Below are 22,792 nucleotides of genomic sequence, written 5' to 3'. Positions count from 1 at the left end.
CACCAACCCAGATGGGACATTAAATAACCGACGACCAGATGGATAGACCTTGGGCACATTATGCTCAGTGAAAGAAGCCAGACATAGAAGACCATTTGTAGGATTCCATTTATGTGAAATGTCCAGACTAGACAAATCCATAGTAACAGGAAGTAGATTAGTGCTTGCCTAGGGCTGGAGAGGTGTGACCCGTGGGGAGTAACTGTTCATGGGTGTGAGAATAGGGGGACAAAAATTGTTCTAAAACTTAACCTTCATAATGTATACATGGTCTTATGAATATACTCAAAAGGACTGAATGGTACCCTGTACCTGAGTGAATGGTATGATATGTAAATGCTATCCCAGTAAAACTGTTAAAAATACATTAATAATGGTCGACTCCCAAGGGGAGAAAATTAGCCACCTTTCAAATCTTGTGACTCTTCTGATTTGTCAGGGATCCAAGCCTCCATTAGCTCTCAATGTGTCCTTACTATCTCTCACACACGTGCACATTTCTTGTTCGAATATGAAGGGGAGTTTTCACACTCAGCTTCTTGGACAGGCAACCACACCTAGCCACACTTGTTTGGTTTCCATTGTATTCACTTCTCTGATTGTCTTCGAACTATGGCAACTGATCATTCACTCATTCATTAAACAAATACCTACTGAGCATTACTGTGTGCCAGGCACTGTTCTAGGCACAGGGGACAGAGCAGGGAATAAGACAGACCAAAATCTTGCCCTCACTGCTAGTATAGGAAATCTTAGCAGATGTCGCGCATGGGTTTCAAATCCCTGCTGTACCATTTACTAGCTGTGTGGTCTTAGGCAAGTGGCTTAACCTCTCTGTGCCTCAATTGCCTCACATGTAAAATGGGGATATAATTGCATGTAACTCAGGACCCAATGAGTCAATATGTGTAACGAGCTGGAGCAGTGCTTGGCACACTGTAGGTACATAATAAATGTTGGCTACTATTATTTATTTTCATTTCTAATTTGATAAAACATTTTCTCTTTAAACACAAGTATTTAAGTCCAAGCTGTCTTTTGGAATAAATTTATTGAAGTACAAAAGGTGGGGGAGGAGGACGGGGCGAAGCCACGCGAGTTCGTGTAGGAGAGGACGTTTAGGAAGCTCTGAACCACAGGGACACATTAGTAAGGCTATGGCTCAGCTGGCATCGCGTGGACACATAAAGCTATTTTCGGCGCCAACTTAGAGACAAGGCTTGTTCCTTCAGTATCAGAACTGCAGACTTCTGCTCACTCCTCGGTCCTACGGGATCCCAAGCCCAGGTCAGGTAGGGTTTCCCTGCAGCTAGGGAGGCTTTGGAAAGAAGGGGTCTAAGGGCGGGCGAGGAGGTGGCTGGCGGACCGGGCGATCCCACACTTGCAAGTGGATAAACCAGAAGGAACAACTGGGGAGCCCGACAGACCATGCGACCCGGGGTTCCAGTGCCATGAAATAAAGCCTCAAAGCCTTGACTGAAAAAACTTGCGGGGGCGGTGGTGGCAGGAGAAACTACCAGCTTCAGGAGGGTTCCTTGGAGAGACCCACAGGGTCTTAGAATATATACAAGCCCGCCCACCCAGGAATCAGAACTAGAAGGGCCCAGTTTGCTTGTGGGGAGCAGGGAAGTGACCTAAAGCCAGTCAAGAGCCAAGCAAGTGGCGTTGTTCCCTCCTGAACCCCTCCCCCACATGCAGTGCCGCAACACAGCGACATGGGTTGCCCAGTCCTGGGGAACACCTAAGGCTCCGCCCCTTACAACGTAACAGGTACACCACGACAAAAAAATATGGCCCAAATAACGGAACAAATCAAAGCTCCAGAAAAAATATAACTAAGCAATGAAGAGAGAGCCAACCTGTCAGATGCAGAGTTCAAAACACTAGAAATAAGGATGCTCACAGAATTGGTTGGGTATGGTCACAAAATAGAGGAAGAAGTGAAGTCTATGCAAAGTGAGATAAAGGAAAATGCACAGGGAACCAACAGGGACAGGAAGGAACCTGGGATTCAAATCAATGGTTTGGAGCAAAAGGAAGAAATAAACATTCAACCAGAACACAATGAAAAAAACAAGAATTCAAAAAATAAGGAGAGGCTTAGGAACCTCCAGGACAAATTTAAATGTTCCAACATCCGAATCATAGGGGTGCCAGAAGGAGAAGAGGAAGAACAAGAAATTGAAAACTTATTTGAAAACATAATGAAGGAGAACTTCCCCAATCTGACAAAGGAAATAAACTTCCAGGAAATCCAGGAATCCCAGAGAGTCCCAAAGAAGTTGGACCCAAGGAAGCACACACCAAGGCACATCATAATTACATTACCCAAGATTAAAGATAAGGAGAGAATCAAAAGCAGCAAGAGAAAAGGAGATAGTTACCTACAAAGGAGTTCTCATAAGACTATCAGCTGATTTCTCCAAGGAAGCCTTGTAGGCAAGAAGGGGCTAGAAAGAAGTATTCCAAGTCACGAAAGGCAAAGACCTACATCCAGGATTACACTGTCCATCAAAGCTATAATTTAGAATGGAAGGGCAGATAAAGTGCTTCCCAGATAAGGTCAAGTTAAAGGAGCTCATCATCACCAAGCTCTTAAGATATGACATTTTAAAGGGATTTATCTAAGAAAAAGAAGACAAAAAATATGAACAGTAAAATGACAACAAATTCACAGTTATTAACAACCACACCTAAAACAAAAGCAAGCTAAGCAAACAACTAGAACAGGAAAGAATCACAGAAATGGAGATCACATGGAGGGTTACCAGTGAGGAGAAGGACATGCGAGAATGGGGGAAAGTACAGGGAATAGAAGCATAAATAGTAGGCACAAAATAGACAGGGAGGTTAGGAATAATATGGGAAATGGAGAAGTCAAAGAACTTACATGGACAACTCATGGACATGAGCTAAGGTGAGGGAATGCTGGAGGTAGGGGCCGTGCAGGGCAGAGGGGAATAAAGGAGAGAAAAATGTGGGACAACTGTAATGGCATAATCAATAAAAATATACTTAAAAAAAGAAAGAAAGAAGGGTCTGGACAGTTAGGGCTGCGCCACTAGATGAACACGAGGCTGTGGACCTCCGGGCAGGAGCAGTGCGGGAGCTGCCGGAGCCTCTCCCAGGTCCCTCGGCACCGGGGGTGGCCGGCCGCTTGCCACAGCAACAGCTGGTTCCTGCAAGAGACAGGGTTGGCTCAGTGGCATTAGGAATCTCCAGAATCCAGGGACATGTGCCTGTGTGGCTTCCTTCATGCAAAAAATATTTAAGTCATAGTTTAGGACGGCATTGTATAAAGATAAATATAACCCAAGCTGGATTCATTATTATCGTGACTACTACAGCTTTTTTCTTCTGATTTTAAAATTTTAATGTTTTAAATGTTCCTGGTCCCTGAGAGTGGGTGGGCACCAGGCCCTTTGTCTACAGTGCCTCGAGGAGCACTGCCCTGAGTCTGTGGCGGCACCAACCCCAGAGGCCCCGCAGGCCGTCCAGGCTCAGCTCTTAGGGTCTGGTGAGATGGCCAGCTAGCAAGGTTGCTTAACCCCCCTGCGCCCCTTTCCCTCCTGTTGGAGACAATGCAGGGGAGTTCCTGAGAATGAAGGCTCTGGAATCAAGGCAGGTCAGGACCCAGTTCCTAGGAGCCTCTGCGGTCCCTTCAGTGGGTTACAGAGATGCCTTGGCCTCTCTGGAGCGCTGGGAGGTCCTGTGCAAGGCTGTGTGCAGAGAAAATAAAAACCGTTGCAACGTAACAACTAATCACATCAGCTGAAAGAGTGAAAGATCTACTGCTACACAGCAGCTGGGCTGGGGCGTGGCGGGGCGGGGGCGGCGGACCTCGCCAACCTCGCATGAACAAAAGCCACCAATTCCAAAAGGTACATGCCCTGTGTTATTCCATGTATGTAAAGTCTGGGGGGAAAGAGCAAAATTAAACTCTCATGTTTAGGGATCGCATCAAGTGAAGCTATTAAGAGAACTGTGCGATGGATCGGTATGAAAGGCCATGGTCTGCTTTGCAGGGAGGGGAGGGGCCGGGGGCCTGGGCGGTCACCACCCACCTGTGCCTCCTTTCCAAACGTGTGTTAACCTGTTCATATATGTTTTAGCCAAGTCTCTGTGGGTATAATCTAAACCTTTGAAAAAGGCAACATCGTGACAACAGTAACAAATACTAATGAGCACTTGTTCAGTGCTGGGCACTAACTATTCTAAGCTTCTAAGCCTGTAGGACCTGGCACACAATAGGGGCTTCACGAATGAGAGAATTTAAAGTCACAGTTACTATTGCCATCCTCATTATGTAGAATGAAGCTATGGTTTCTTGTCTCAAAAGGGCTTGGGAAGCCTGAAGGACGTAAAGCCCCTACCCGGTGCCCAGCACACCATAGGTGCGTGACTATAGCAGGTGTTCCTTCTGCTTATCCCAGACTCGGAGACCCTTCTAAGGCTAAATAAACCCTCTTAAAGTCCCCAAATGACAGGCTAATCCCTCCTGGGCCTGTGCCCTTTGCACACCCGCCCTCAGCTGCCCTGGGAAAGAATCCAGCTGACAGCTTGTCTCCGTCCTCACTCTGATCCTCCGCCCCTGCCAGTTCTGCCTGGTGAGCTCATGCCCCAGTCAGACCGCCCATCACCTGTTGTGAGCCTGGGCATGGTGGGAGCAGGGAGGGATGGCCCTCCCTGGCACAGCCCTGGCTCTGCTTTCCATTCTCGCCCCTCCGTAGTGGAGTCAGGGGTTCCTGCAGCCCTCCTCTTGGCCTCACCACAGTGCCATGTCCTGTATCCTGAAACATTTGCATCCAAAAGGAGCAATTTGGGATTAATCAGAATTTTAGGGCTAGAGAGGCTTATGCAAAGATAGGTGGATAAACCAAGACTCTATGAGAGCATCTAGCCCTAAGAATGAATCTCTAATGGTAGAATCTCAGGTCTAAGTGGGAGAGAGATTGAACCGGGGCAGGCAGACAGAGCGTCTTTAGCGTGTGATAATATTGTTTGCCATTTATTTATTGGGCACCTATTACGTTCCAAATTCTTCACATTCATTATGTCTCATTTTCACAAAGTAGTTATTATTACATACATTTTTTGTTAGACATGACCACAGCAGCTTCCGTTCCTAAGCATCTGTGAGGGGCCAGGAGCTGTGCAAAGGGCATGGGATCATTCCCACAACTGAAGTGGTGGGGATGGTCAAGGTCAGGTGGAGGGCTGGCCCAGAGTCACATAGCTGGTAAGGGTCAGAGGTGGGGTTCGAACCTGGCTCCGTGCAGTCCCAATGCCCCCTGTTCACGTACACCCGTCCGTATCAGCCTTCTGTTACTGGCACTCCCGCTTGAGGTTTGCAGTGAGCAGGGTGCTCAAAATCAAGAGAGGAGGAATGAACATTCTTTAAACTGGGAGGGGAACTGCCCAACAGAGAGTGCTCTCACTCCTACAGGGCAACAGTCTCTGCACTGGGAAGCACCGTCCGTGGAAACAGCCTAGACTAGTGTTTAGAGATTAGCTCAGCTCAGGGATCTGAAGAGTACAGGTTCAAATCCCACCTCTGCCACTTGCCACATGTATGATGTTGGGCACTTCTTTGTCTCTTAGTCTCCTCATCTCCAAGGGAGGAGCCTAAAAGTATCCACATCAGGTTCTTGGAATGTTTCAATGGCATACCGTGTGTTCACGTGTCCTTACCTCCTTCCACGCTCTCCGCTGTTCACGCCACTCTGGGCACAGTGGGGTCACACCCCCACCCTAAGATCTTTGCGCTTGTTGTTTGCTCTGCTGGGAACACCTTCCCCAGATACCCACACATGGCTCCTCACTCATTGCCTTCAGATCTCTTCAAATATTACCTCCTCAGAGTCACCTGCCTTGAAAAATGACAACTGCCAGAACTTCCCCCTCATCTGCTTTCTTTCTCCAACATTTTTGTGTCTCATCTGACAAATTACAGACTTACTTGCCTCATGTCTGTCTCCTGACAGCACAAGGCTGTGTCCATCAGAGAAGGGGCCACATCTGCTTTGTTCACTGCATCTCCCGGTGCCCAAAACACTGCCTGGCACACGCTCCACAGTAAGTGTTCGACAAATATTTATTGAGTGAATGAGTGGATAGATGGATGCATATAAAGAGCTTAGAATAATGCTCGGCACATAGTGAGCACTCAATACACGTTAGCTGCTACGTGCTAAGTGCTTTAATTACATGCTAAGTGCTTTCTGACACACCTGCCCTTGGGGGAGGCGGTCTAGGGGGCTGTTACAAGCCATATCTAGGTCAAATCCTGCGGCGTGACCTTGACTGAAGCACCCTGCCCCTCTGAGCCTTGCTTTCTGCATCTCTAAGGTGAGATAACCAAACCTGGCTTTTCGGGGAATGTGGAGGATCCAACAACAAAGCCAACTCCCTTCTCTTGAGCTCTGCTAAGTGCTCGGCTTGCACAGTCTTGCTTGCCCTTCACTGCTGCCCCATGGGGAGTTCCTCTTCTTAACTGCGTTTTCAGATGAGGAAATTGGGGTGATGAGATTTGCCCTGGGTCACATGGCTGGAAGTGGCAAGGGCTGCTTCTCCTTGGACACCAAGACCAGGACTTTCCGGGGCCCCGCCCTGACCAGGGAGCAGCATCTCACTCCTGTGGCACCGTCATCTCTCAAACAGCAGAGACGACCCGGTCTCTGCAAGTCACACTCCCCATGCCCCGGTCCCACTGCTCACCCTCCGGCCCCGCCGCCATCCCCATGGCAACGTTGGCTTCTGGCATCCTGGGCAGGCCACTCACACCTCACACACACCGTGTGGCCCTGGGTCAGATACTTCATCCACTGGGCATGGGGTGCCCTCGCCTGTCGGCAGCTCCCTGGAATGGGCCCCAGCTGGAACTGGACGCAGTACCTGCAGCCACACAGGGAGACACCCCCCCAACCCCAGCAAGCACCCGTGAGCATGTATGACACACCTACAGTGCACCTAGCTCTACAGAGGCCCAGGCTGATGCAACTTCTGCCTGATACAGGAAACTCTGGGGCAATCCAATCATTGGGTCCAATGGAATCAGGAAATCCTTCGAGGTAGGTGTTGGCCCAGTTTACAGATTAGGAAACTGAGCATCAGAGAGTTCATTTGCCTGTGGTCACATAGCTAATAAGTGCTATAGACCCTAAAAGCCTAAATTGACATTCCTATGCACTCCACTGCATTTTACAAATGATATTATTTGTGTAGAAGAGATTCTTCATGAGAATTACTTAAATAGGAAAGTTCCCATTACAGGGTACTTGAAGTAAGAGCCAATTTGCCAAAATGCTACCTCTACCCAACTTTTCTACAAATGGCAGTAAATGGCTCCACCTGCTGGAGGAGACGCAGCTTAACAAGGACTCGGGGGTGACTGCATGGGGCATGAGCCGCCTGGTGGCTGCAGCCTCTAGGAGGCCTCCTTAGGCTAGAGAGTTTTCTCCTAGGACAGCCCCAAACCTGTCCCCAGCCCCTTTATCTGAGCTGCCCCCAGAACTCCTCAGGAATCTGTCCCTTGCCAGAAACCTGTGATAAATGGAACTTCCATCTTCCCAACATACTTTCTCTTCCCTTTTTGTAGTTCATTTATAGGGAACTCTTGCCCTCACCCTATTTGGTCTTAGAGGGGCAATAAATCGGGGTGGCTGGTCCTGGCTGCCCACACCTACCACTAGCCTGGGCACATGATTAAAGCAGACCAATCAGAGTTCCCATCCTCTTGGCCACAGTGATTGGTTCAAGGATGGGCCTGGGATCCAAGCAGGACCAATCAAATTCTCCGGAAATAACACACTGAGACTGGGAGGAAGGGCTCCTTCCCCAGGCATTGCCAAGCTGGGAGGATGGATGTGAGGCTGCTGGTTCCCATGTTGGCTGCTGCAGGGAGAATGGCTGCCTGAGTATGAAGCCAATATGGGGGGGGGGGGGGGGCGCGAGGGTAGAGAAAGAAGGAATATAAATATGAGTGAATCCTGACGTTATCTGACTTGACTCCAGCCATGCTTGAAGTGACACTATTTCAAAACTTCCTTTCTAGTTATACTCGTATAAACCAATAATACTCCATTGCACTTGAGCCAGTTGGAGCTAAGTTTCTGTCACCTTCAATGAAAGGAACCCTAATATAGGTCCATCTCCATGCCCATTGCCACTGCTTTTGTTCAGACCTTATTCTTTCCACTGGCATTTATTGAACACCTGCCATGTACCAGGCAGTGTCCCGGGAGACTGACCTCATCACCACCTTCCCCCACACACGGGCCTGCCTCCAGACCTCACAATTCACCCTCCACTCTGGTCCAAACCGCACTCATCTCTCACCTGGACCATTGCAGTATCCTCCCTTTCGGTCTCCTGATTCCCCCCTTGTCTGTCTCCAAACATCACTCACAGGGATACTGTGAAAACTCCAGGGAGATCACGTTACTCCTCTGCTCAAAACCCTCCCGTGACTCCCATCTCTCGTGAGAAAGCGTCCGGCTTCTCCCCACAGCCTCCAGGCCCTGTGAGATCTGACCACCCCCTCCCACATGTTTGTGGCCTTGTTTCCTACACTCCCACTCTCCCTGCACTCCAGCCACACTGATCCTTGAACACACCAGGCACGCCCTGCCCCAGGGCCTTTGCACTTCCTGGTCCCTCTCTCAGATATGCTCTTACCCCAGAAAGCCCCTCCGTATCTTAGCTCAAATATCACCTCAGTGAGGTCGTCACTGGCACCCCTCCCCCTCCCCTGCTTTATTTCTCCCCATAGCGCTGAGCACTGTTGGCATGCTGTTTGCTGACTGTCTGTCTCACCCCACTAGACTGTCCACTCCATGAGGATCAGTGTTTCTATCCTTTTCTGCTTCTTGCTGTCTCCCCAAGGCCTATCACAGTGTCTTTCACACAATGGGCACTCAATGAACCATTGTGTGAGTGAATGAATGAATGGATGAATGAGTTTGAATGGAGACCAATTATTAAGGACTTCAAAATTATGCTAATGAGCTTACAAATGTATCAAGACGAAAAAACGGAGTGATGTTTGAAGCTGTCCAAGAAAGAGAAAGACATGAGGAAAGTTTAATTCAAGGAAAATATTCACCAATTTTAGTTTCACCTTGGGTTCATTTGCTTCAACTTACCCCCCTGTCTCCTGCTCCTTGGGGACACCTCGCTTTCTCCGCTCTTTCCCATAGCTGCCCGTGGTTATCAGAGCAGGGACTGTGGGCCAAGGACAAAAGAGAGTTAGGTAGCTCAGCACCCCCCGGGGCTATGACACCCCAGGAAGCTGGGTGAGGTCCTCCTGGCCTCCAAAGCATTTATGTGGCAGGCATAAGGAGACTATGGGATCCTAGCACAGGTCGATGGTCCCCACTAGCACCCTTTATGTGATGCTGGAGGCGGGATCATATTGATCTCCGAGACTCAGGGCCTAGCACAGTGCGTCTCACACGTTTTTCAAATGAATGACTTTTATAAATAGATGAGTGAGTAAAACAAGAGATAAAAGAGTTCATAACTAGATGGATGGATGGGTGGATGGCTAAAATAATGAAAGAAAGGATGGGTGGTGGGTAAATAAACGGGAAGATGGGAGAACAGGAAAAAGAAGAGATGGAGAGATGACAAATGGAAAGGACAGATGGAGAGGTGACAGGTGGATGGATAGGCAAATTCATAAAAGAAATGGATGGACAAATGAATGGGTGGGAAGATGTAAGGATGGAAGAAAGGAGGTACAGAGGGATGGGTAGATAAATGAATTAATAAACTCATGCCCTGGCTGGTGTAGCTCAGTGCACTGAGCGCAGGCCTGCGAACCAGACGATCGCGGTTCAATTCCCAGTCAGGGGACATGCCTGGGTTGCGGGCCAGTTCCCAGCAGGGGCCAGTTCCCAGCAGGGGATGCACAAGAAGCAACCATACATTAATGTTTCTCTTCCTCTCTCCTTCCCTCCCCCTCTAAAGATAAATAAATAAAAAATAAATAAATAAATAAATAGCCCTGGCTGGTGTAGCTCAGTGGATTGAGCATGGGCCTGTGAATCAGAGGATCACGGTTCGATTCCCAGTCAGGGCACATGCCTGGGTTGCAGGCCAGTTCCACAGGGGACACACAATACATTGTGTGTCCTCCGCAGAGGCAACCATACATTGATATTTCTCTCCCTCTCTCCTTCCCTTCCCCTCTAAAGATAAATAAATAAAATATTATAAATAAATAAATAAATAAACTCATTGTGTTGGGCCAACTTCCAAGTTTCTTCCAAGAGCAGATTAAAAAAAAACATACACAGAGAAAGAGAGGGTGGCGATTCCCTTGAGGAAAAAAGTCCAAAACTCGGCAATGGAGCCAAGTCAAAGATTCACTGTTGGACTGGAGCTAGTGGCCTAGAAGAGGGCCACACTGGGGCATCCAGGACCCTTCCCCTGCTGCTGCCCTAGCAACTGGGCTCAGTCGTTGCAATTTCCCTCTGCTCCTCTCTTTTAACATCCATGGTGCTTCTTTGGGTGCAGCCTAAAGCAGTGAGGGGAGCTCCAGAGAAGCCCGGGTTCTAGTCCCAGCACTGCCTCTTACAGCTGAGTGACCTCGGTCAAGTTACTGCACGTCTCTGGGCCCTAGTCTCCTCATAAGCAAAATGGGGATAATACTAGTACCCATCTCATAGGGTTATTGGCAAAATTAAATGAGGTGATTTATAGTGAGCCATGTGTCTCGGGCAGGCTTTGCGTCTCCCTGAGCGTTGGTTTCCCCTTCTAAAAAATGAGAGCAGTATTGCCCTGGCTGGTGTAACTCAGTGGATTGAGCTCAGGCTGTGAACCAAAGGGTCGTGGTTCGATTCCCAGTCAGGGCACATGCCTGGGTTGCAGGCCAAGTCCCCAGTGGAGGCCATATTGATGTTTCTCTCCCACTCTTTCTCCTTCCCTTCCCCTCTCTCTAAAAATTTTTTTTTTAATGAGAAGAGTATCACTGGCCTCAGAAAGTCAAGGAATGTGGCCAAGTGCTTGGCACACAGTAGGGGCAGTTGGGGGAGTCTTCCTGGGAAACTGGCATTGGGGCTGGAAATGATGGCCAGGCCAGGTTTGATGCCCATGGCAGGGGAGAGGGGGAGGGATTTCAGGCCACAGGAATGACACTGCCACTCTCAGCACCCCATTGCCACCTCCCTGGACCAGCCACCAGCCTCTCTCACTACTGCAGTCCCCTCTTCCCCAATCTCCCTGCTACCTTCTGGCCCACTGTGCCCATGAAGATCAGAATGATCCTTTAAAACATGGGCAGCCCTGGCTGATGTGGCTCAGTGGACTGAGTGCCAGCCTGGGAACCAAAAGGTCGCCGGTTTGATTCCCCGCCAGGGCACATGCCTGGGTTGTGGGCCAGGTCCTCAGTTGGGGGCGTGTGAGAGGCAGCGGATCAATGTATCTCTCGCATATCAACATTTCTCTCCCTTCCCTTCTCCCTAGAAATAAATAAATAAAATCTTTTTTTTTAAACAAATGAAACATGGGCAGGGGGAGATGAGATTACAGGAGGCAAAAGCCAGAACACACAGAGCTTGTAGACCATGAAGAGGCGGTTGGGTCCCACCCTGAGGGCACTGGGTAGCTACTGCAGACCTGAAAGCAGGAGGGAGACACCGTAGGAAGGTATATGGGGTAGTTGTAGAATGACCTCCTCTCCCCGCCGGCCTGCAGCGCGGGGAGGGGCTGGAAGGGGACCACCCAGCCCTCCTGCCTGCTCTTGTACCCCTTCAGGGAACCCCCTGCGCTCTCTTGGTCAATCTCTTCAGCTGCAAAACTGGCACCACCTATTTTTCTGTACAGGCCTAAAACCCTTTTGTCCAGGTGTGCAAGGTAGCCAACACCTGTTGTTTTGCCTGCCTTGCATCATTCAACCCAATTTTCCTTTGGAGAACACCCCTCTCCTACTCTCATTCAGATGGGACTGACCTCCCTCCCAGCTTCAAAGGGAGCACATGACCAGGTTTGGCCAATCAGCATGTTCCATCTGGATATTTTGATGATTTCAACTGTGGATACATGACCCAGGTCTAGCTAATAAAATATCATCCCAGGACATTTCCTGATATTATGAGAAAGAGACTTTTTCTTCTAGCAGCTAGGCCGGTTGGAGGAAACCCTGGAGCTATCAAAAACCATTCCCAGTCGGCCTGAGAATGAGGCCAACTCAGAGGAAAACAGAGCTGAGAGACAGAGAGAGAGTCCTGGCCACATGGCTTGAGCCCCTGGATCTAGCCATGCCTGAATGCAAACACTGGAATTTTAGTTACATGAAATACACATTTTTGCTCAGGTCAGTTTAAACTGGGTCTCCATCATGTGCATGCAGAGTCCTGACTGAGTCACACTGGGAGATGGAGTAGAAAGAAGACAAGACGCCCAGAGGAAGTCAGAGATTCTTACCTCACTCACAACGTGAGGACAGGGAATCGGGGCTAAAGGGAGGCAAAGTCTAACCCCAGACTTGGAACCCGCAGGACCTGACAGTTGCTCCTGGTGGCCGCCCCAACTCACACAAGGACTGCGGGCACTCTACTCCCTGGTGGCTCCGGTACTCCACGCAGCCAGCCCGCTCCTCCAGATGGGGGCAGGGGGCACCCCCATTCCTCGGCTCCCGCAGGACGTGCCTCCTGCGGACACGGTAGGAGATCCGACAGGGTTTGGCACAGCGACTCCAGCCGCTCCACTCCGCCACCACGCAGGAGACCGCTGGAAGAGAAGGCAGTGTCGCTATGGCGACTTGTATTGTCCGTGGGCAGATCTTCTCCACCTGCCCCACGAGCCGGACCCTCGAAAACACCACGCAGAGTGCCAGGACCCCTGCAACCCAGAGTCCTTGTCCTCCCCGAAAGTTTCTCTATGACCACCCCTTACACATCTACATTACACTTGCACGTCACGTTTCATTCCCGCGACCTCCTTCCCGTGATCATTTAGGCTGTTCCTGTCACTCATGCCTTCAATAAACATTGCCTAAGCACCGAGGACAACTGATTTCACCTCTCTGTGCCTCGGTTTCTTCCTTTGTCAAATAGGGATAAGAACAGAATAGGGTGGCCTTGAGGTTGTGATCAGATTTGGCCCACAAAGACGACGCTCAGGCCACATGGCAAGGGCTCAGTGAATGCAGGTCTCCCTCTGTGGCAGTGACGTGAATCGCAGCCACACCGCCCGCCGCCCAGAGTGGAAAGAAGCCTCCTGCCGAAGCTACTTCCGGGGTGACGTGTGTCTATACAGTTTTAAAACCTGCAAAGCGGTGCTTTGTAGCATTTAAAAATCCCCACGGGTATTACATACAACATACATACTGATCCTCGTTATATATAGATCCCGTATTTATGAATTTGCCTATTTGCTAACATGTATTTGTCACCCCCAAATCAAAACTTGAGACACTTTGCTGTCATTCCCACCCAGCAAACATTTCCAATCGCCCAAAGTACATGCTCACGGCTGACGTCAAACAAGACTGTTTGGAGGCTGCAGGCGGGTAGTGCGATGCAGAGCAAGGAGCTGCACTTTGGGGCCAGTTGGATGGGGTTTGTATCCCAGCTCACACACGCACACACAGACGTACACACATGTACACATGGTCACATGCATACACAAGGTGGCTCCTACTGTCAACATTAATTCACGCATTCCACAAATATTTACTGAGCAACTGCTGTGAGCCAGGAGACCCAGTGGTGAATGAGAAAGATAGGTTGGCCCTCATGAAAAGCCCTCCCCAGCTGTGAGACACATCCTAGCTCAGGGCGACATGAAAATGGGAGAAAGAACACATCCTCCAACTGAGGGAGTGAAGTCATCGTGTTGCAAACAGTGCTGCTTCCAGCAGCTCAGGAAGTCACAGGCCCCTCGCACAGACCTCCACCCTTAGCAGAGTTGAAATGCTCAGAGGAAGGACGGAGGGAGGACAGGAAGAAATCAAAATGATAACCCATCAATCACGGTTGCTTTTGTCATTCGTCTAATAGTGACATCGATGATGTCCCCGGTGCTGAGCCAGGCAGATCACATACTAGGCTTCATGTCATTGTCATGATGAGCTGAGCAGACTGTGTGCTCCCAGATGCTCTTTGCCCTGTGCTCTCCGGGAGGTCTGTGATTCACAGAGGCTCCCAGACCCCGGAGCCCAGTTCGGGGGCACATGGGGGGCACCAGCAGGTATTTGCTGCCCCCACTCCTTGACTTGGCCTCGCTCCTGGTGAGGGACAACCCTCAGCCATGCATCCTGCTCTCACCAAGCTCCAGTAACACCCTTTCATCCGCTACCCCCTTGTGAATAGAGCCCTCATCAAATTCTTTTCCATTTAACTCTTCTGGGGGCACCATCTCTCACTTGCCTGGACCCCGACTCCTATGTTATGTGTACTGTCGTCAGATCATCTCCCAGAGGAGGCAAGCGGAGCATAAGGGGACAGACCATCTGAGTCGGCCAAGGTGGTGGAGTCCGACAAACCTGGATGCAAACTGCAGGCTCCCGGGAGTGGTGCCATAAATACAAGGCACCAAGAAGACTGTGAAAGCTCAGTACAACAGTGGCCTTTCTGCGTTTATTTAACAACTACTTAGGGCCTACTGTGTGCTGAGCAGTGGACCGAGTGCCGGGAACAGAGAGGAACAAAGAAAAAAAACGTCCCTGCCCTGGAGGAACTGACATTCTGCAGGAGAAACAGACAATAGACCACACAACCTATGATGTCATTTCAACCAGCGATTCCATTCTTGCTCTGAGAAGAGACAAGGCAGGGTAAGAACGGCAGGGGTGGGGTGATAGAACCCTGTTTCAGATGAAAGAGTCAAGGGAGGCCTCCAAGACAAAGAACATCTGAGAAGGGGAGGGAGGGAGCCTTGCAGGTACCTGCGGTGGGGGGAGGGGGGTTCCAGGCAGAGGAAATGGGCAGTGTAAAGGCCCTGCAGAAGGGTCAAGGCTGGATGCTGGAGGGACAGTGAGGAGGCCAGTGCGGAGCTGTCTGGGGTTGTAAGCTCAGAACATCCGTGTGATTATTCCTATCTTGTTGACCTCCTCCACACCTGTCAGCACCATGGAGGCAGGTCCTTGTCCCCTGCTGGATCCCAGCACCAAGCACAGCACCTGGTACGTGAGTAAGAGAATACTTAACAAATTTTGCCTTATCGACAACAAAGAAAATATGACAAGGTGGCATTGCTAAGAGATACCACCAGATGGCGGTGTTTCTCAAAACAAAGGCCATCCACCTTTTTGGGAGTTAAAGGAGAAATTCTAGCTTATCAGTGCAGCTAAAAAAAGAGGGGGCAGAGGAGGTGGGAGGTTTAAATGTTGTTCGTTCAGCCCTAGGGACCCAGATAACATCGTGCCAGCTGAACTTGCTGGAGCCAGACCGAATTTCCCACAGTCCCCTCGGATCCTTCCACCGCACTCCGACAGGCCCAAGCACATCAGAAAATGCCATTCTTGGCAATCCAAACCCCACCTTCTCTGAACCTCACTGCCCAGCCCCCTGACCCTCCATCCTCCTCACTGCGTACCAAAAGGATGCTTCCAGAGTGCAGTCCTAACCTGTCACCTGAAATCCTAGAGTGCTTCTCGGATCCTATTGAAGTGGTTCACAAAAGATCTTTTTTTGATAGTGGATTATAAAGACCCCCAAGTCTAGTGGTTAAAAATCTAAGCTGTTCCTGAAACACACCCTCAGTACCTCACAACCTCCTCCTCTTATTTAATGTCTCAGCACCCTCTTACTTCGAGTTCCCTGAAAAACACGGTCTCCCTCAGCTCAGGGGTGGGCCGTTGTCATCTCTATCCGCCCAGCCTCCTTACCCCCATCTCCTGGTAACACTGCCTCAGTCTTCTTTCGAGGAACCAATCCTCCCCACTGTCACATGTCCACCTGGTTTGAAGAGGGTGACCCGCCCCCCCCTTCATTCCTGGGATGGTACTTGTGACCCAAACATGATCAATTGACATATTCCTTCTCCTGGGCTAAGTGATTAATTGGATCATAAATGAGCACGTGACCCACACTGGGCCTATAAGAACCATCCTAGGATGTTGGCTCGAACAAATGGGGAAAGGATGTTCTCCTCCCACTCAGGACACCAGTTCAGAGCTACTGGGTACTACCTTTGCCACCATTTGGTGACAGCATGCCTGAGAATGAAGCTAACACAAGCAGAGCTGAGAGGTGGAAAGAGAAAGAGCCCTGATGAGATCCTTAGAGCCCCTGGATCCAGCCATGCCTGAAGCCTGACACAGATTGATTGTTAGTTTCCCAAGCCAATCGATTCCCTTGCTAGCTTAGGTCAATATGAGTTGTGTCACAACTCTCCGAGTACTGACTAGTGCAATGAATATGTAAGTGCGTAAGTGTGGAGACTGATCCTTACAGGGCTGAAGTGAGAATTAAAGAATATAAAATACATGAAAAAAGTAAATGATTTGAAAAATATGAAGCAATGATGTCCATCCTCTAAGCCTTCCTAATCACTCCAGCTCCATCCTCTCCTGGCCTCCACCCCTTCCTCCCTGATCATGTCCAAGCCTTATCTTGCTATCTTGCTCTGACTGGCTGAAATTCTTTCACAGACACCCTGTCTCCCCAAAATAAACTATAAGCTTGAGGGGGATCAGAGAGCCCCATCTTTCCAGTCCCCATGGCTCCTAGCTGAGCTTGGCAGACAGCAGACAGCCAGCAGTGTGATAGAACCAAATGTGGGCAGTGCCAAGCGCTCCTCTTCCACCAGCAGGCGCAAGTGTTCCTCTCCCAAATGCTTATGTCCCTCGCTCCCCGTCAGAGCAACCATGTACTACTGTGGTCTGGCACTAGACTGCCTGGGTTCAAATCCCAGACCTGCTGCATAACAGCCATGCAACCCTGAGCAGGTCACTACCTCTCTGTGCCTCAGTTCCTCATCTGGAAAATGGACACGAAAACATTATTCTGTGGAACTGTTATGAGGCTTAAAGTTTTATTTAAAGCACTTAAAACAGTACCTCCCTGGCTCTTGGTAAGTACTCAGTAAATGTTAGGGTTTTGTTTTTGTTTTGAAGTCATCCTCAGTATCTCTTTCTACCACAATTACTGAAGTCGGTCACCATTTTTCCCTAAATCACTCATGAAAAAAACGTACTTCCCTCCCTCTCTCGCCTCCTAACTGGTCACCATGTCCCCTCCTGCCTTGTTCCAGTGAAGGGTAGAAAAGTGAACTTGTCCCTGGTCTATTGGTAAGAGCTTGGCTTCACCCAGCTCGGTCAAGGGGGCCGATCTCAGGTCTGCTGGCTTTTCGACACCTTTCCAAAGGAGCAGAACAAAAAGGGACCAAGCTCTCTATACAGCGGACAACGCTGGGGAGCTGATAACCTCGTGGGAGTCTGTGGAGGAGCGTCAGACCGTGGGAAAGTAGCCCTGATCCCTCCGCCTGGTCCCCTTCCTGAGCCCCACCCCCACCCCTGGGAGCCCCTGTGGGTGCAGCCCCACACTCTGAAAGACACCATGGCTGCACAAACCCTCTGTGCAGAAAGCAGAGGAGTACAAAGTGTTCCCAAGGCCGTCCTTCTGCAAGTTAATTGGCGGGGGGGGGGGGGGGGGGAGGTCTCATTAGCTGTGACTGGGGAGATAGCACGCGCCGAGTTACTTTTTCCTCTGGCTACTGCCTGAATTTCCACCATGAGCCACTCGCGTGTGGGAAGCAGCAGGGCGCTAGAAGACGCAGGATCCAGTGAAGTTCAGAGTCGGCTGGACCGTCTGGGCTGGCCAAAGCCCCCTCCTCTCCAAGCCTCACTTTTCTCCCCTGTGAACAGGGACCTTATTATACGCAGGATATCCCCAGAGTGCTGTGAGAAAGTCATCAGGTTTGATGGGACACCCAGCTCAGCCCTTGGGCCCGCAGCTGGTGAATGATCGATAAATGTTGAGCCCCCTCGATTTTGAGTTTTTAAAAATTGCCCCCTCTTTGAAATACAAATTCCTGAAGGACCACTGATGTCTCAGGATATAAGGGCCCAAATGCTGCCCTTCCCCACCCCCACCCCCCGACAAAGAAAAGTTGGGTCTTAATGCACTTTACACTGGGTGTGCAAAACTTACTACTGGGATTTAAAGAAGGCGATCCTCGCCACTACCGACGAAAGGAATCCGCCCCTGATGTCAGAGTCCGATGGGTACCACTGGCGGGGTATCCTCTGGGTACCCTCTGGCGGGGTCTCCAGAGGAAATGCCTAGACCCCGGTCCAGCAGCCACCGCCAGCACCGGGACCACATTGAGGCGTTACCTGCGTCCGGATCCGGCCCCTCCGCCTCCACAGGCCTGCCGGAGTTTTACCTGCTCCTCGCCCCGCCCCTCCCCACCCCACCCCACCCTCTGTTTCTCCGCCCCTGATGTCACCCAGTCCGGGTTTTTCGTCCCCTCTCCAGGCTTCAGCGGTTCCCTCGGCCTTCTCTACGTCTTCTCTATTTGCCTTGTGAACTCCCGGCCCTCAATGCAGCCCGTGCGCCCAGTCCTCCCTAGCACCCCTCTGTGCCTCACGCCCTTCCCCCAGCTGGGGTTGCCAGATAAAACACAGGTCGCCCAGTTGGATTTGAATTTCAGAAAAACAATCGATAACTTTTAATAGAAGCATGGCTCGCGCAATATATAGGACATACTTGTTCTAAAAAAGTGTTGGTTGTTTATCTGAAATTCAAGTTTAACTGGGAATCCTGTATTTTTACTTGCTAAATGTGGCACCCTACCCCAACCCAAGCGCCCTCTCCTCCTTCGCAACCCTCCGTGCCCCCCACGGCCCCCAGGTGCCCGGTGTCCGTCTCCCCCGGGTGCCTGGCTGGCGCGCCTCTCCCGTGAGCGCCAGCCAGGCGCGCCACCCTCCAAGCCCGGCGCGCAGTCCTTGCGCCCCCTCCCGAACACCCTTCAACTCTCTAGGCATCCCTCTCCATTTCACCCCAGGAGAATCCCGCGCCCGGACCCATGCCCCGCGCATCTTTCTTGACGCGCACCACCAGGCCCAGAACCCCCTCCACAAAACGCATCCTTAGGTCCTCCACGGCATTCCCAAACTCCCGCTCCCCAAAGCTCGAAGCGCTCCACCCGAACGTCCTGCTCCCGGGAGCGCACCTGGGCAGGCCCGCACGTAGTCAGCGCAACAATCCCGCACAGAGCTACACGCCTGGTCGCAGAAGCAGCGTGGAGGCCCCGGGGCAGCGCAGGTCGGGTCACGGCCGGGGCAGCAGCGGCCCAGCGCGGAGCAGCCCTGCCCAGGCCAGAGTGTGCCCGGCGGCCCCCGCGCCCAGGATACGGCGGCCACTGTGGCCAGGAAGAGCGCCAGCGGCAGGGCCCACGGCGCTCCGTGCCGGGCCATCGCCGGGCTTAGGCTGGGAACCCGGCGCCCACAGGGAACCCACCCTAGCGGCCCGCCCCGAATTGGGGCGGAGGCTCCCGCCGGACCCCTCCCCTACCTGTCACGGAGCTGGTATCCACTTCCATGCCTCTCATCCAAACTTTGCACAGCTAGTGGAGATGAAATATCAAGATAACGGTGGCAATAATCGCAGCAACTTTTCAGAGTTTCCTTAGATTCCAGGGAAATCGAGGCGACACAGAAAGTTCGTCAAAGCAATATAGAATAACACAAAAACAACAGCGTATTGTTATGACAATAATAGCAATAGTCACTATACCATAAGTATATATTTTTGAAAACCCTCACCGGAGGATATGTTTTTATTAACTTCAGAGAGAGAAGAAGTGGGAGAGAGAGAGAGAGAAAGAGAGAGAGAGAGGAACACTGATGTGAGAGAGATCGGCTGCTGCCTTCCAACGGCGCCCCAACCAAGGATGAAATCCACAATCTGGAACCACCCAGAACTGAACAGGCAACCCGCTGGTGCAGAAACTATGCTCCAACCAACTGAGCCGCTGCCAGGCCACTATACCTGTCATTATAATAGCAGTGATGCCAACCATTGGTGCTAATATCATTAAAATCGTGATGATAGTCACAATAACTGTCAGACAAGGAGCCAAACTGCAGACCAGGCTCAAGTGTGAGCCAAACCTGAGTTCCTTGTACCTTCTTTTCCTTCTCTCTGTGTTCCTACCACCTCGGCCGTCATTTCCTAAGTGTTTCTCTTCCAATTGACTCGTTTCCACAATCTGAAATGATTTCTTTCTCACAACCCTGTATCACGCAAAAGAACGAGAAGACAAGCCATAGTCTGGGAGAAAGTATTTGCAAAAGACACATCTGATGATGGACTGCTATTCAAACTATACGAAGACCTCTGAAAACTCAACCAGAAAACAAACACTCCAGTATACAAATGGACCAAAGACCTAACCAGACACCTCACCGAAGACGATCCACCAGTGGCGGATAAGCGTAATAAGAGACACTGCACACCGGACATCATCAGGGAAATTCAGGGACCGACATGCCACTCCTCCTTCGTTGCTGGTGGGAATGCAAAACCGGCGCAGCTGCTTTGGAGGACAGTTCGGCAGTTGTCCTACAAAACTCAAAAAAAAAAAAAAAAAAAAACCTCCTACAGTTCCATCCAGCAATTGTGCCTCTGGGTATTCACCCAAATGAGTTGAACACATACGTCCACACAAAAACCTGCACATGATGTTTGTAGCGGCTTTATTCATGGTTGCCAAAGCTTGAAAGCAACCAAGATGCGCCTAAGTGCAAGGATGAACCGTGGCACATCCAGACAACGGACTATCACTCAGCACTGAAGAGAGATGAGTCATCGAGCCATGAAAACACGTGGAAGAATCTTAAGGGAATATTATGAAGTGAAGGGACACAACCGGAAAAGGCTACACACTGCACGATTCCAACTGTAAGACATTCTGGAAAAGGCAGGATCATGGAGACAGTAAAAAGATCACTGGTTTCCAGAGACTAAGGGGGAAGAAGGGATGAATAGCTGGAGCACAAAAGATTTTTAGGGCAGTGAAAGCCTCCATGTGGTATTACAATGATGCACGTGTCATTAAACATTGTCCGAACCCACAGAATGTACAACACTAGAGTGAACCTTAGTGAAAACTATGGGCTTCAAGTGAGGAGGTGCCCATGCTGGTTCATTGATTATAACGAATGTTCGACTCTCATGGGGGGATGGGGCATGGGATATATGGGAACTCTGTACTTTCTCCTCCATTTTACAGCAAATCTAACACTGCTCTAAAAAAATGAAGTCTGTTTTTAAAAAAGAAAATAAGCCCTGCCTGGTGTGGCTCAGTGGATTGAGTGCAGGCCTCCGAGCCAGAGGATCACAGTTCGATTCCCAGTTGGGGCACATGCCTGGGTTGCAGGCCAGTTCCCAGTGGGGGACACATGAGGGGCAGCCATACACTAATATTTCTCTCACTCTCTCCTTCCTTTCCCCTCTAAAGATAAATGAATAAAAGCTTTAAAATTTAAAAAAAAGAAAATAAAAGACATCACTACTATAAATGCAAAGCCAGTAATATTTTTCCTAAGTAAAAGGAGAAGGAAGAGTAGAAAGAACAGGAGGGATAGGCAGGGTCCGGCAGAAATAACACCTGCTTGAGTGTGGTTGGTAGGGTAATAATATGGCGGTGATAATTTATAGTTTTAATTTGAACATCTCATCTAAAATGTCACATGGTGTGCTTGAAGGTGATATTGTTATGTTACAGAATTACATGCTTGTGATTTCATAATAAAAGATTTTGTAATAAAAAGGGGGCATTATTTGTGCCGGACCCTGTATGTATTTGATTTACCAATGTTTTAATTACCAAGAAAGAGAAGAGAAGGAAGACAGACAGGGGGAGAAGGGCCATACTGATGTAAGCATCAAGTGGGCACAGACTGCCACTCCTGACCATGACATGTCCCTGAAAAGTCCCCATGACAAGGCCCAGCAGCCTCCCGTCCTTTCCAGCCTCCTTTATCTGGTTTCTTTCTGTTATTCCAGGTTTGAAGCCTCCAAGTAGCTGGTGACCCAGTTCCCAGAAAAATCTCCCTTGCTGTCCTTTTGTAAGGGCCCTGGGGGCTGTGGGGCTCTTGGCAGATGCCACAGCTGCGGGCACAAAGAGAAGCTTATTCTCCTCTCAGCAGGGAGGGAGGGAGGGCATCAGAATGCAGAGCTGTCCAGCTGAGCTTGGGCGCCCCCTCTCTGCATGGGTCTGGGCTGCAGGGGGCTGTGCTCTGGGTGTGGGCAGGGGGCACTGGTCAATCTCTGTTCACCATTTACGTTTGTCTCTGTTATCTATCGCTGCATAATAAACCACCCTAGAACTTAGAGGTTTAAGCAACCAATTATTATCATCCCCCATAGTCCCTTGGGTTGACTGGGCTCAGCAGGAAGCTGTTTCTTGAGGGGACTGTCATACAGTTACAGGCAAAAAGCAGCTGAGGCTGCAGTATCTGAAGGCTTCATTGGGCTGGAAGTCCAAAGTGGTTTTTTCACTCACCTGCCCGCTGCCCCAGCTGAGGTGGCTGGAACAACCGGGGACTGGCTGGCCATCTATTTCTCTCCATATAGTCTTTCCGCATAACTAGCTTGGTCTTCCTCACATTATGCCAGTCTCAGAGTAATCAAACTTCTCCAGTGGCAGCTGGCTTATCCCAGGGCAGTGTTCCAAAGGTCAAGGTGAAAGCTGCAGGGCTTCTTAGGACCTAGCTCAGAAGGCAAGAATGCCACTTCTGCTGCTACACTCTGTTGGTCACACAGGGCTCCAGAATGAAGGTGGGAGGGGCAAGGTGGGAGGGGCTACTCGAGGGCGTGGTTCTTTTTTTTTTTTTTTT

At 50.2% G+C, this 22,792-nt stretch overlaps 1 protein-coding gene across 3 annotated transcripts; it reads right to left on the bottom strand.

Annotated features, from left to right (window-relative positions):
- Positions 1–3,000: 3,000 nt before the first annotated feature.
- Positions 3,001–22,681, bottom strand: LOC118996476 (somatomedin-B and thrombospondin type-1 domain-containing protein-like). Of its 3 annotated transcripts, XM_037059870.1 has the most exons (6): positions 22,459–22,681; positions 19,464–19,576; positions 12,538–12,732; positions 9,144–9,222; positions 6,718–6,894; positions 3,001–3,179 (listed from the first exon to the last, which is right to left on the bottom strand). In XM_037059870.1, exons 2-6 carry the CDS (start codon positions 19,498–19,500, stop codon positions 3,062–3,064), a joined length of 606 nt encoding a protein of 201 aa, XP_036915765.1. In that variant the 5' UTR covers positions 19,501–19,576; positions 22,459–22,681; the 3' UTR covers positions 3,001–3,061. The 3 variants fall into 3 exon arrangements, with proteins under 3 accessions (XP_036915765.1, XP_036915767.1, XP_036915764.1); XM_037059872.1 differs by lacking the exon at positions 22,459–22,681 and having other exon boundaries at positions 19,464–19,723; XM_037059869.1 differs by lacking the exons at positions 19,464–19,576; positions 22,459–22,681 and adding an exon at positions 19,123–19,378.
- Between the last annotated feature and the right edge of the window lie 111 nt (positions 22,682–22,792).

This window comes from Sturnira hondurensis, unplaced genomic scaffold, assembly GCF_014824575.4.
Source record: "Sturnira hondurensis isolate 20B ecotype Veracruz unplaced genomic scaffold, ASM1482457v3 Scaffold0011378, whole genome shotgun sequence".
NCBI classification, from domain to species: domain Eukaryota; kingdom Metazoa; phylum Chordata; class Mammalia; order Chiroptera; family Phyllostomidae; genus Sturnira; species Sturnira hondurensis.
The sequence above is the reverse complement of the archived record's forward strand: the minus strand, read 5'-3'. Positions and strand labels throughout refer to the sequence as shown.

Excerpts from the sequence above, each read along its gene's own strand:
- LOC118996476 (XM_037059869.1), bottom strand. The coding sequence starts at position 19,366 with ATGGCCCGGCACGGAGCGCCGTGGGCCCTGCCGCTGGCGCTCTTCCTG. Across the intron at positions 12,733-19,122 it reads CTACGTGCGGGCCTGCCCAG|CGGTCTCCTGCGTGGTGGCG; the intron begins GTGCGCTCCCGG and ends CTTCTCTTCCAG. Across the intron at positions 3,180-6,717 it reads GATGGCGGCGGGGCCGGAGG|GAACCAGCTGTTGCTGTGGC; the intron begins GTGAGCAGTGGG and ends TGTCTCTTGCAG.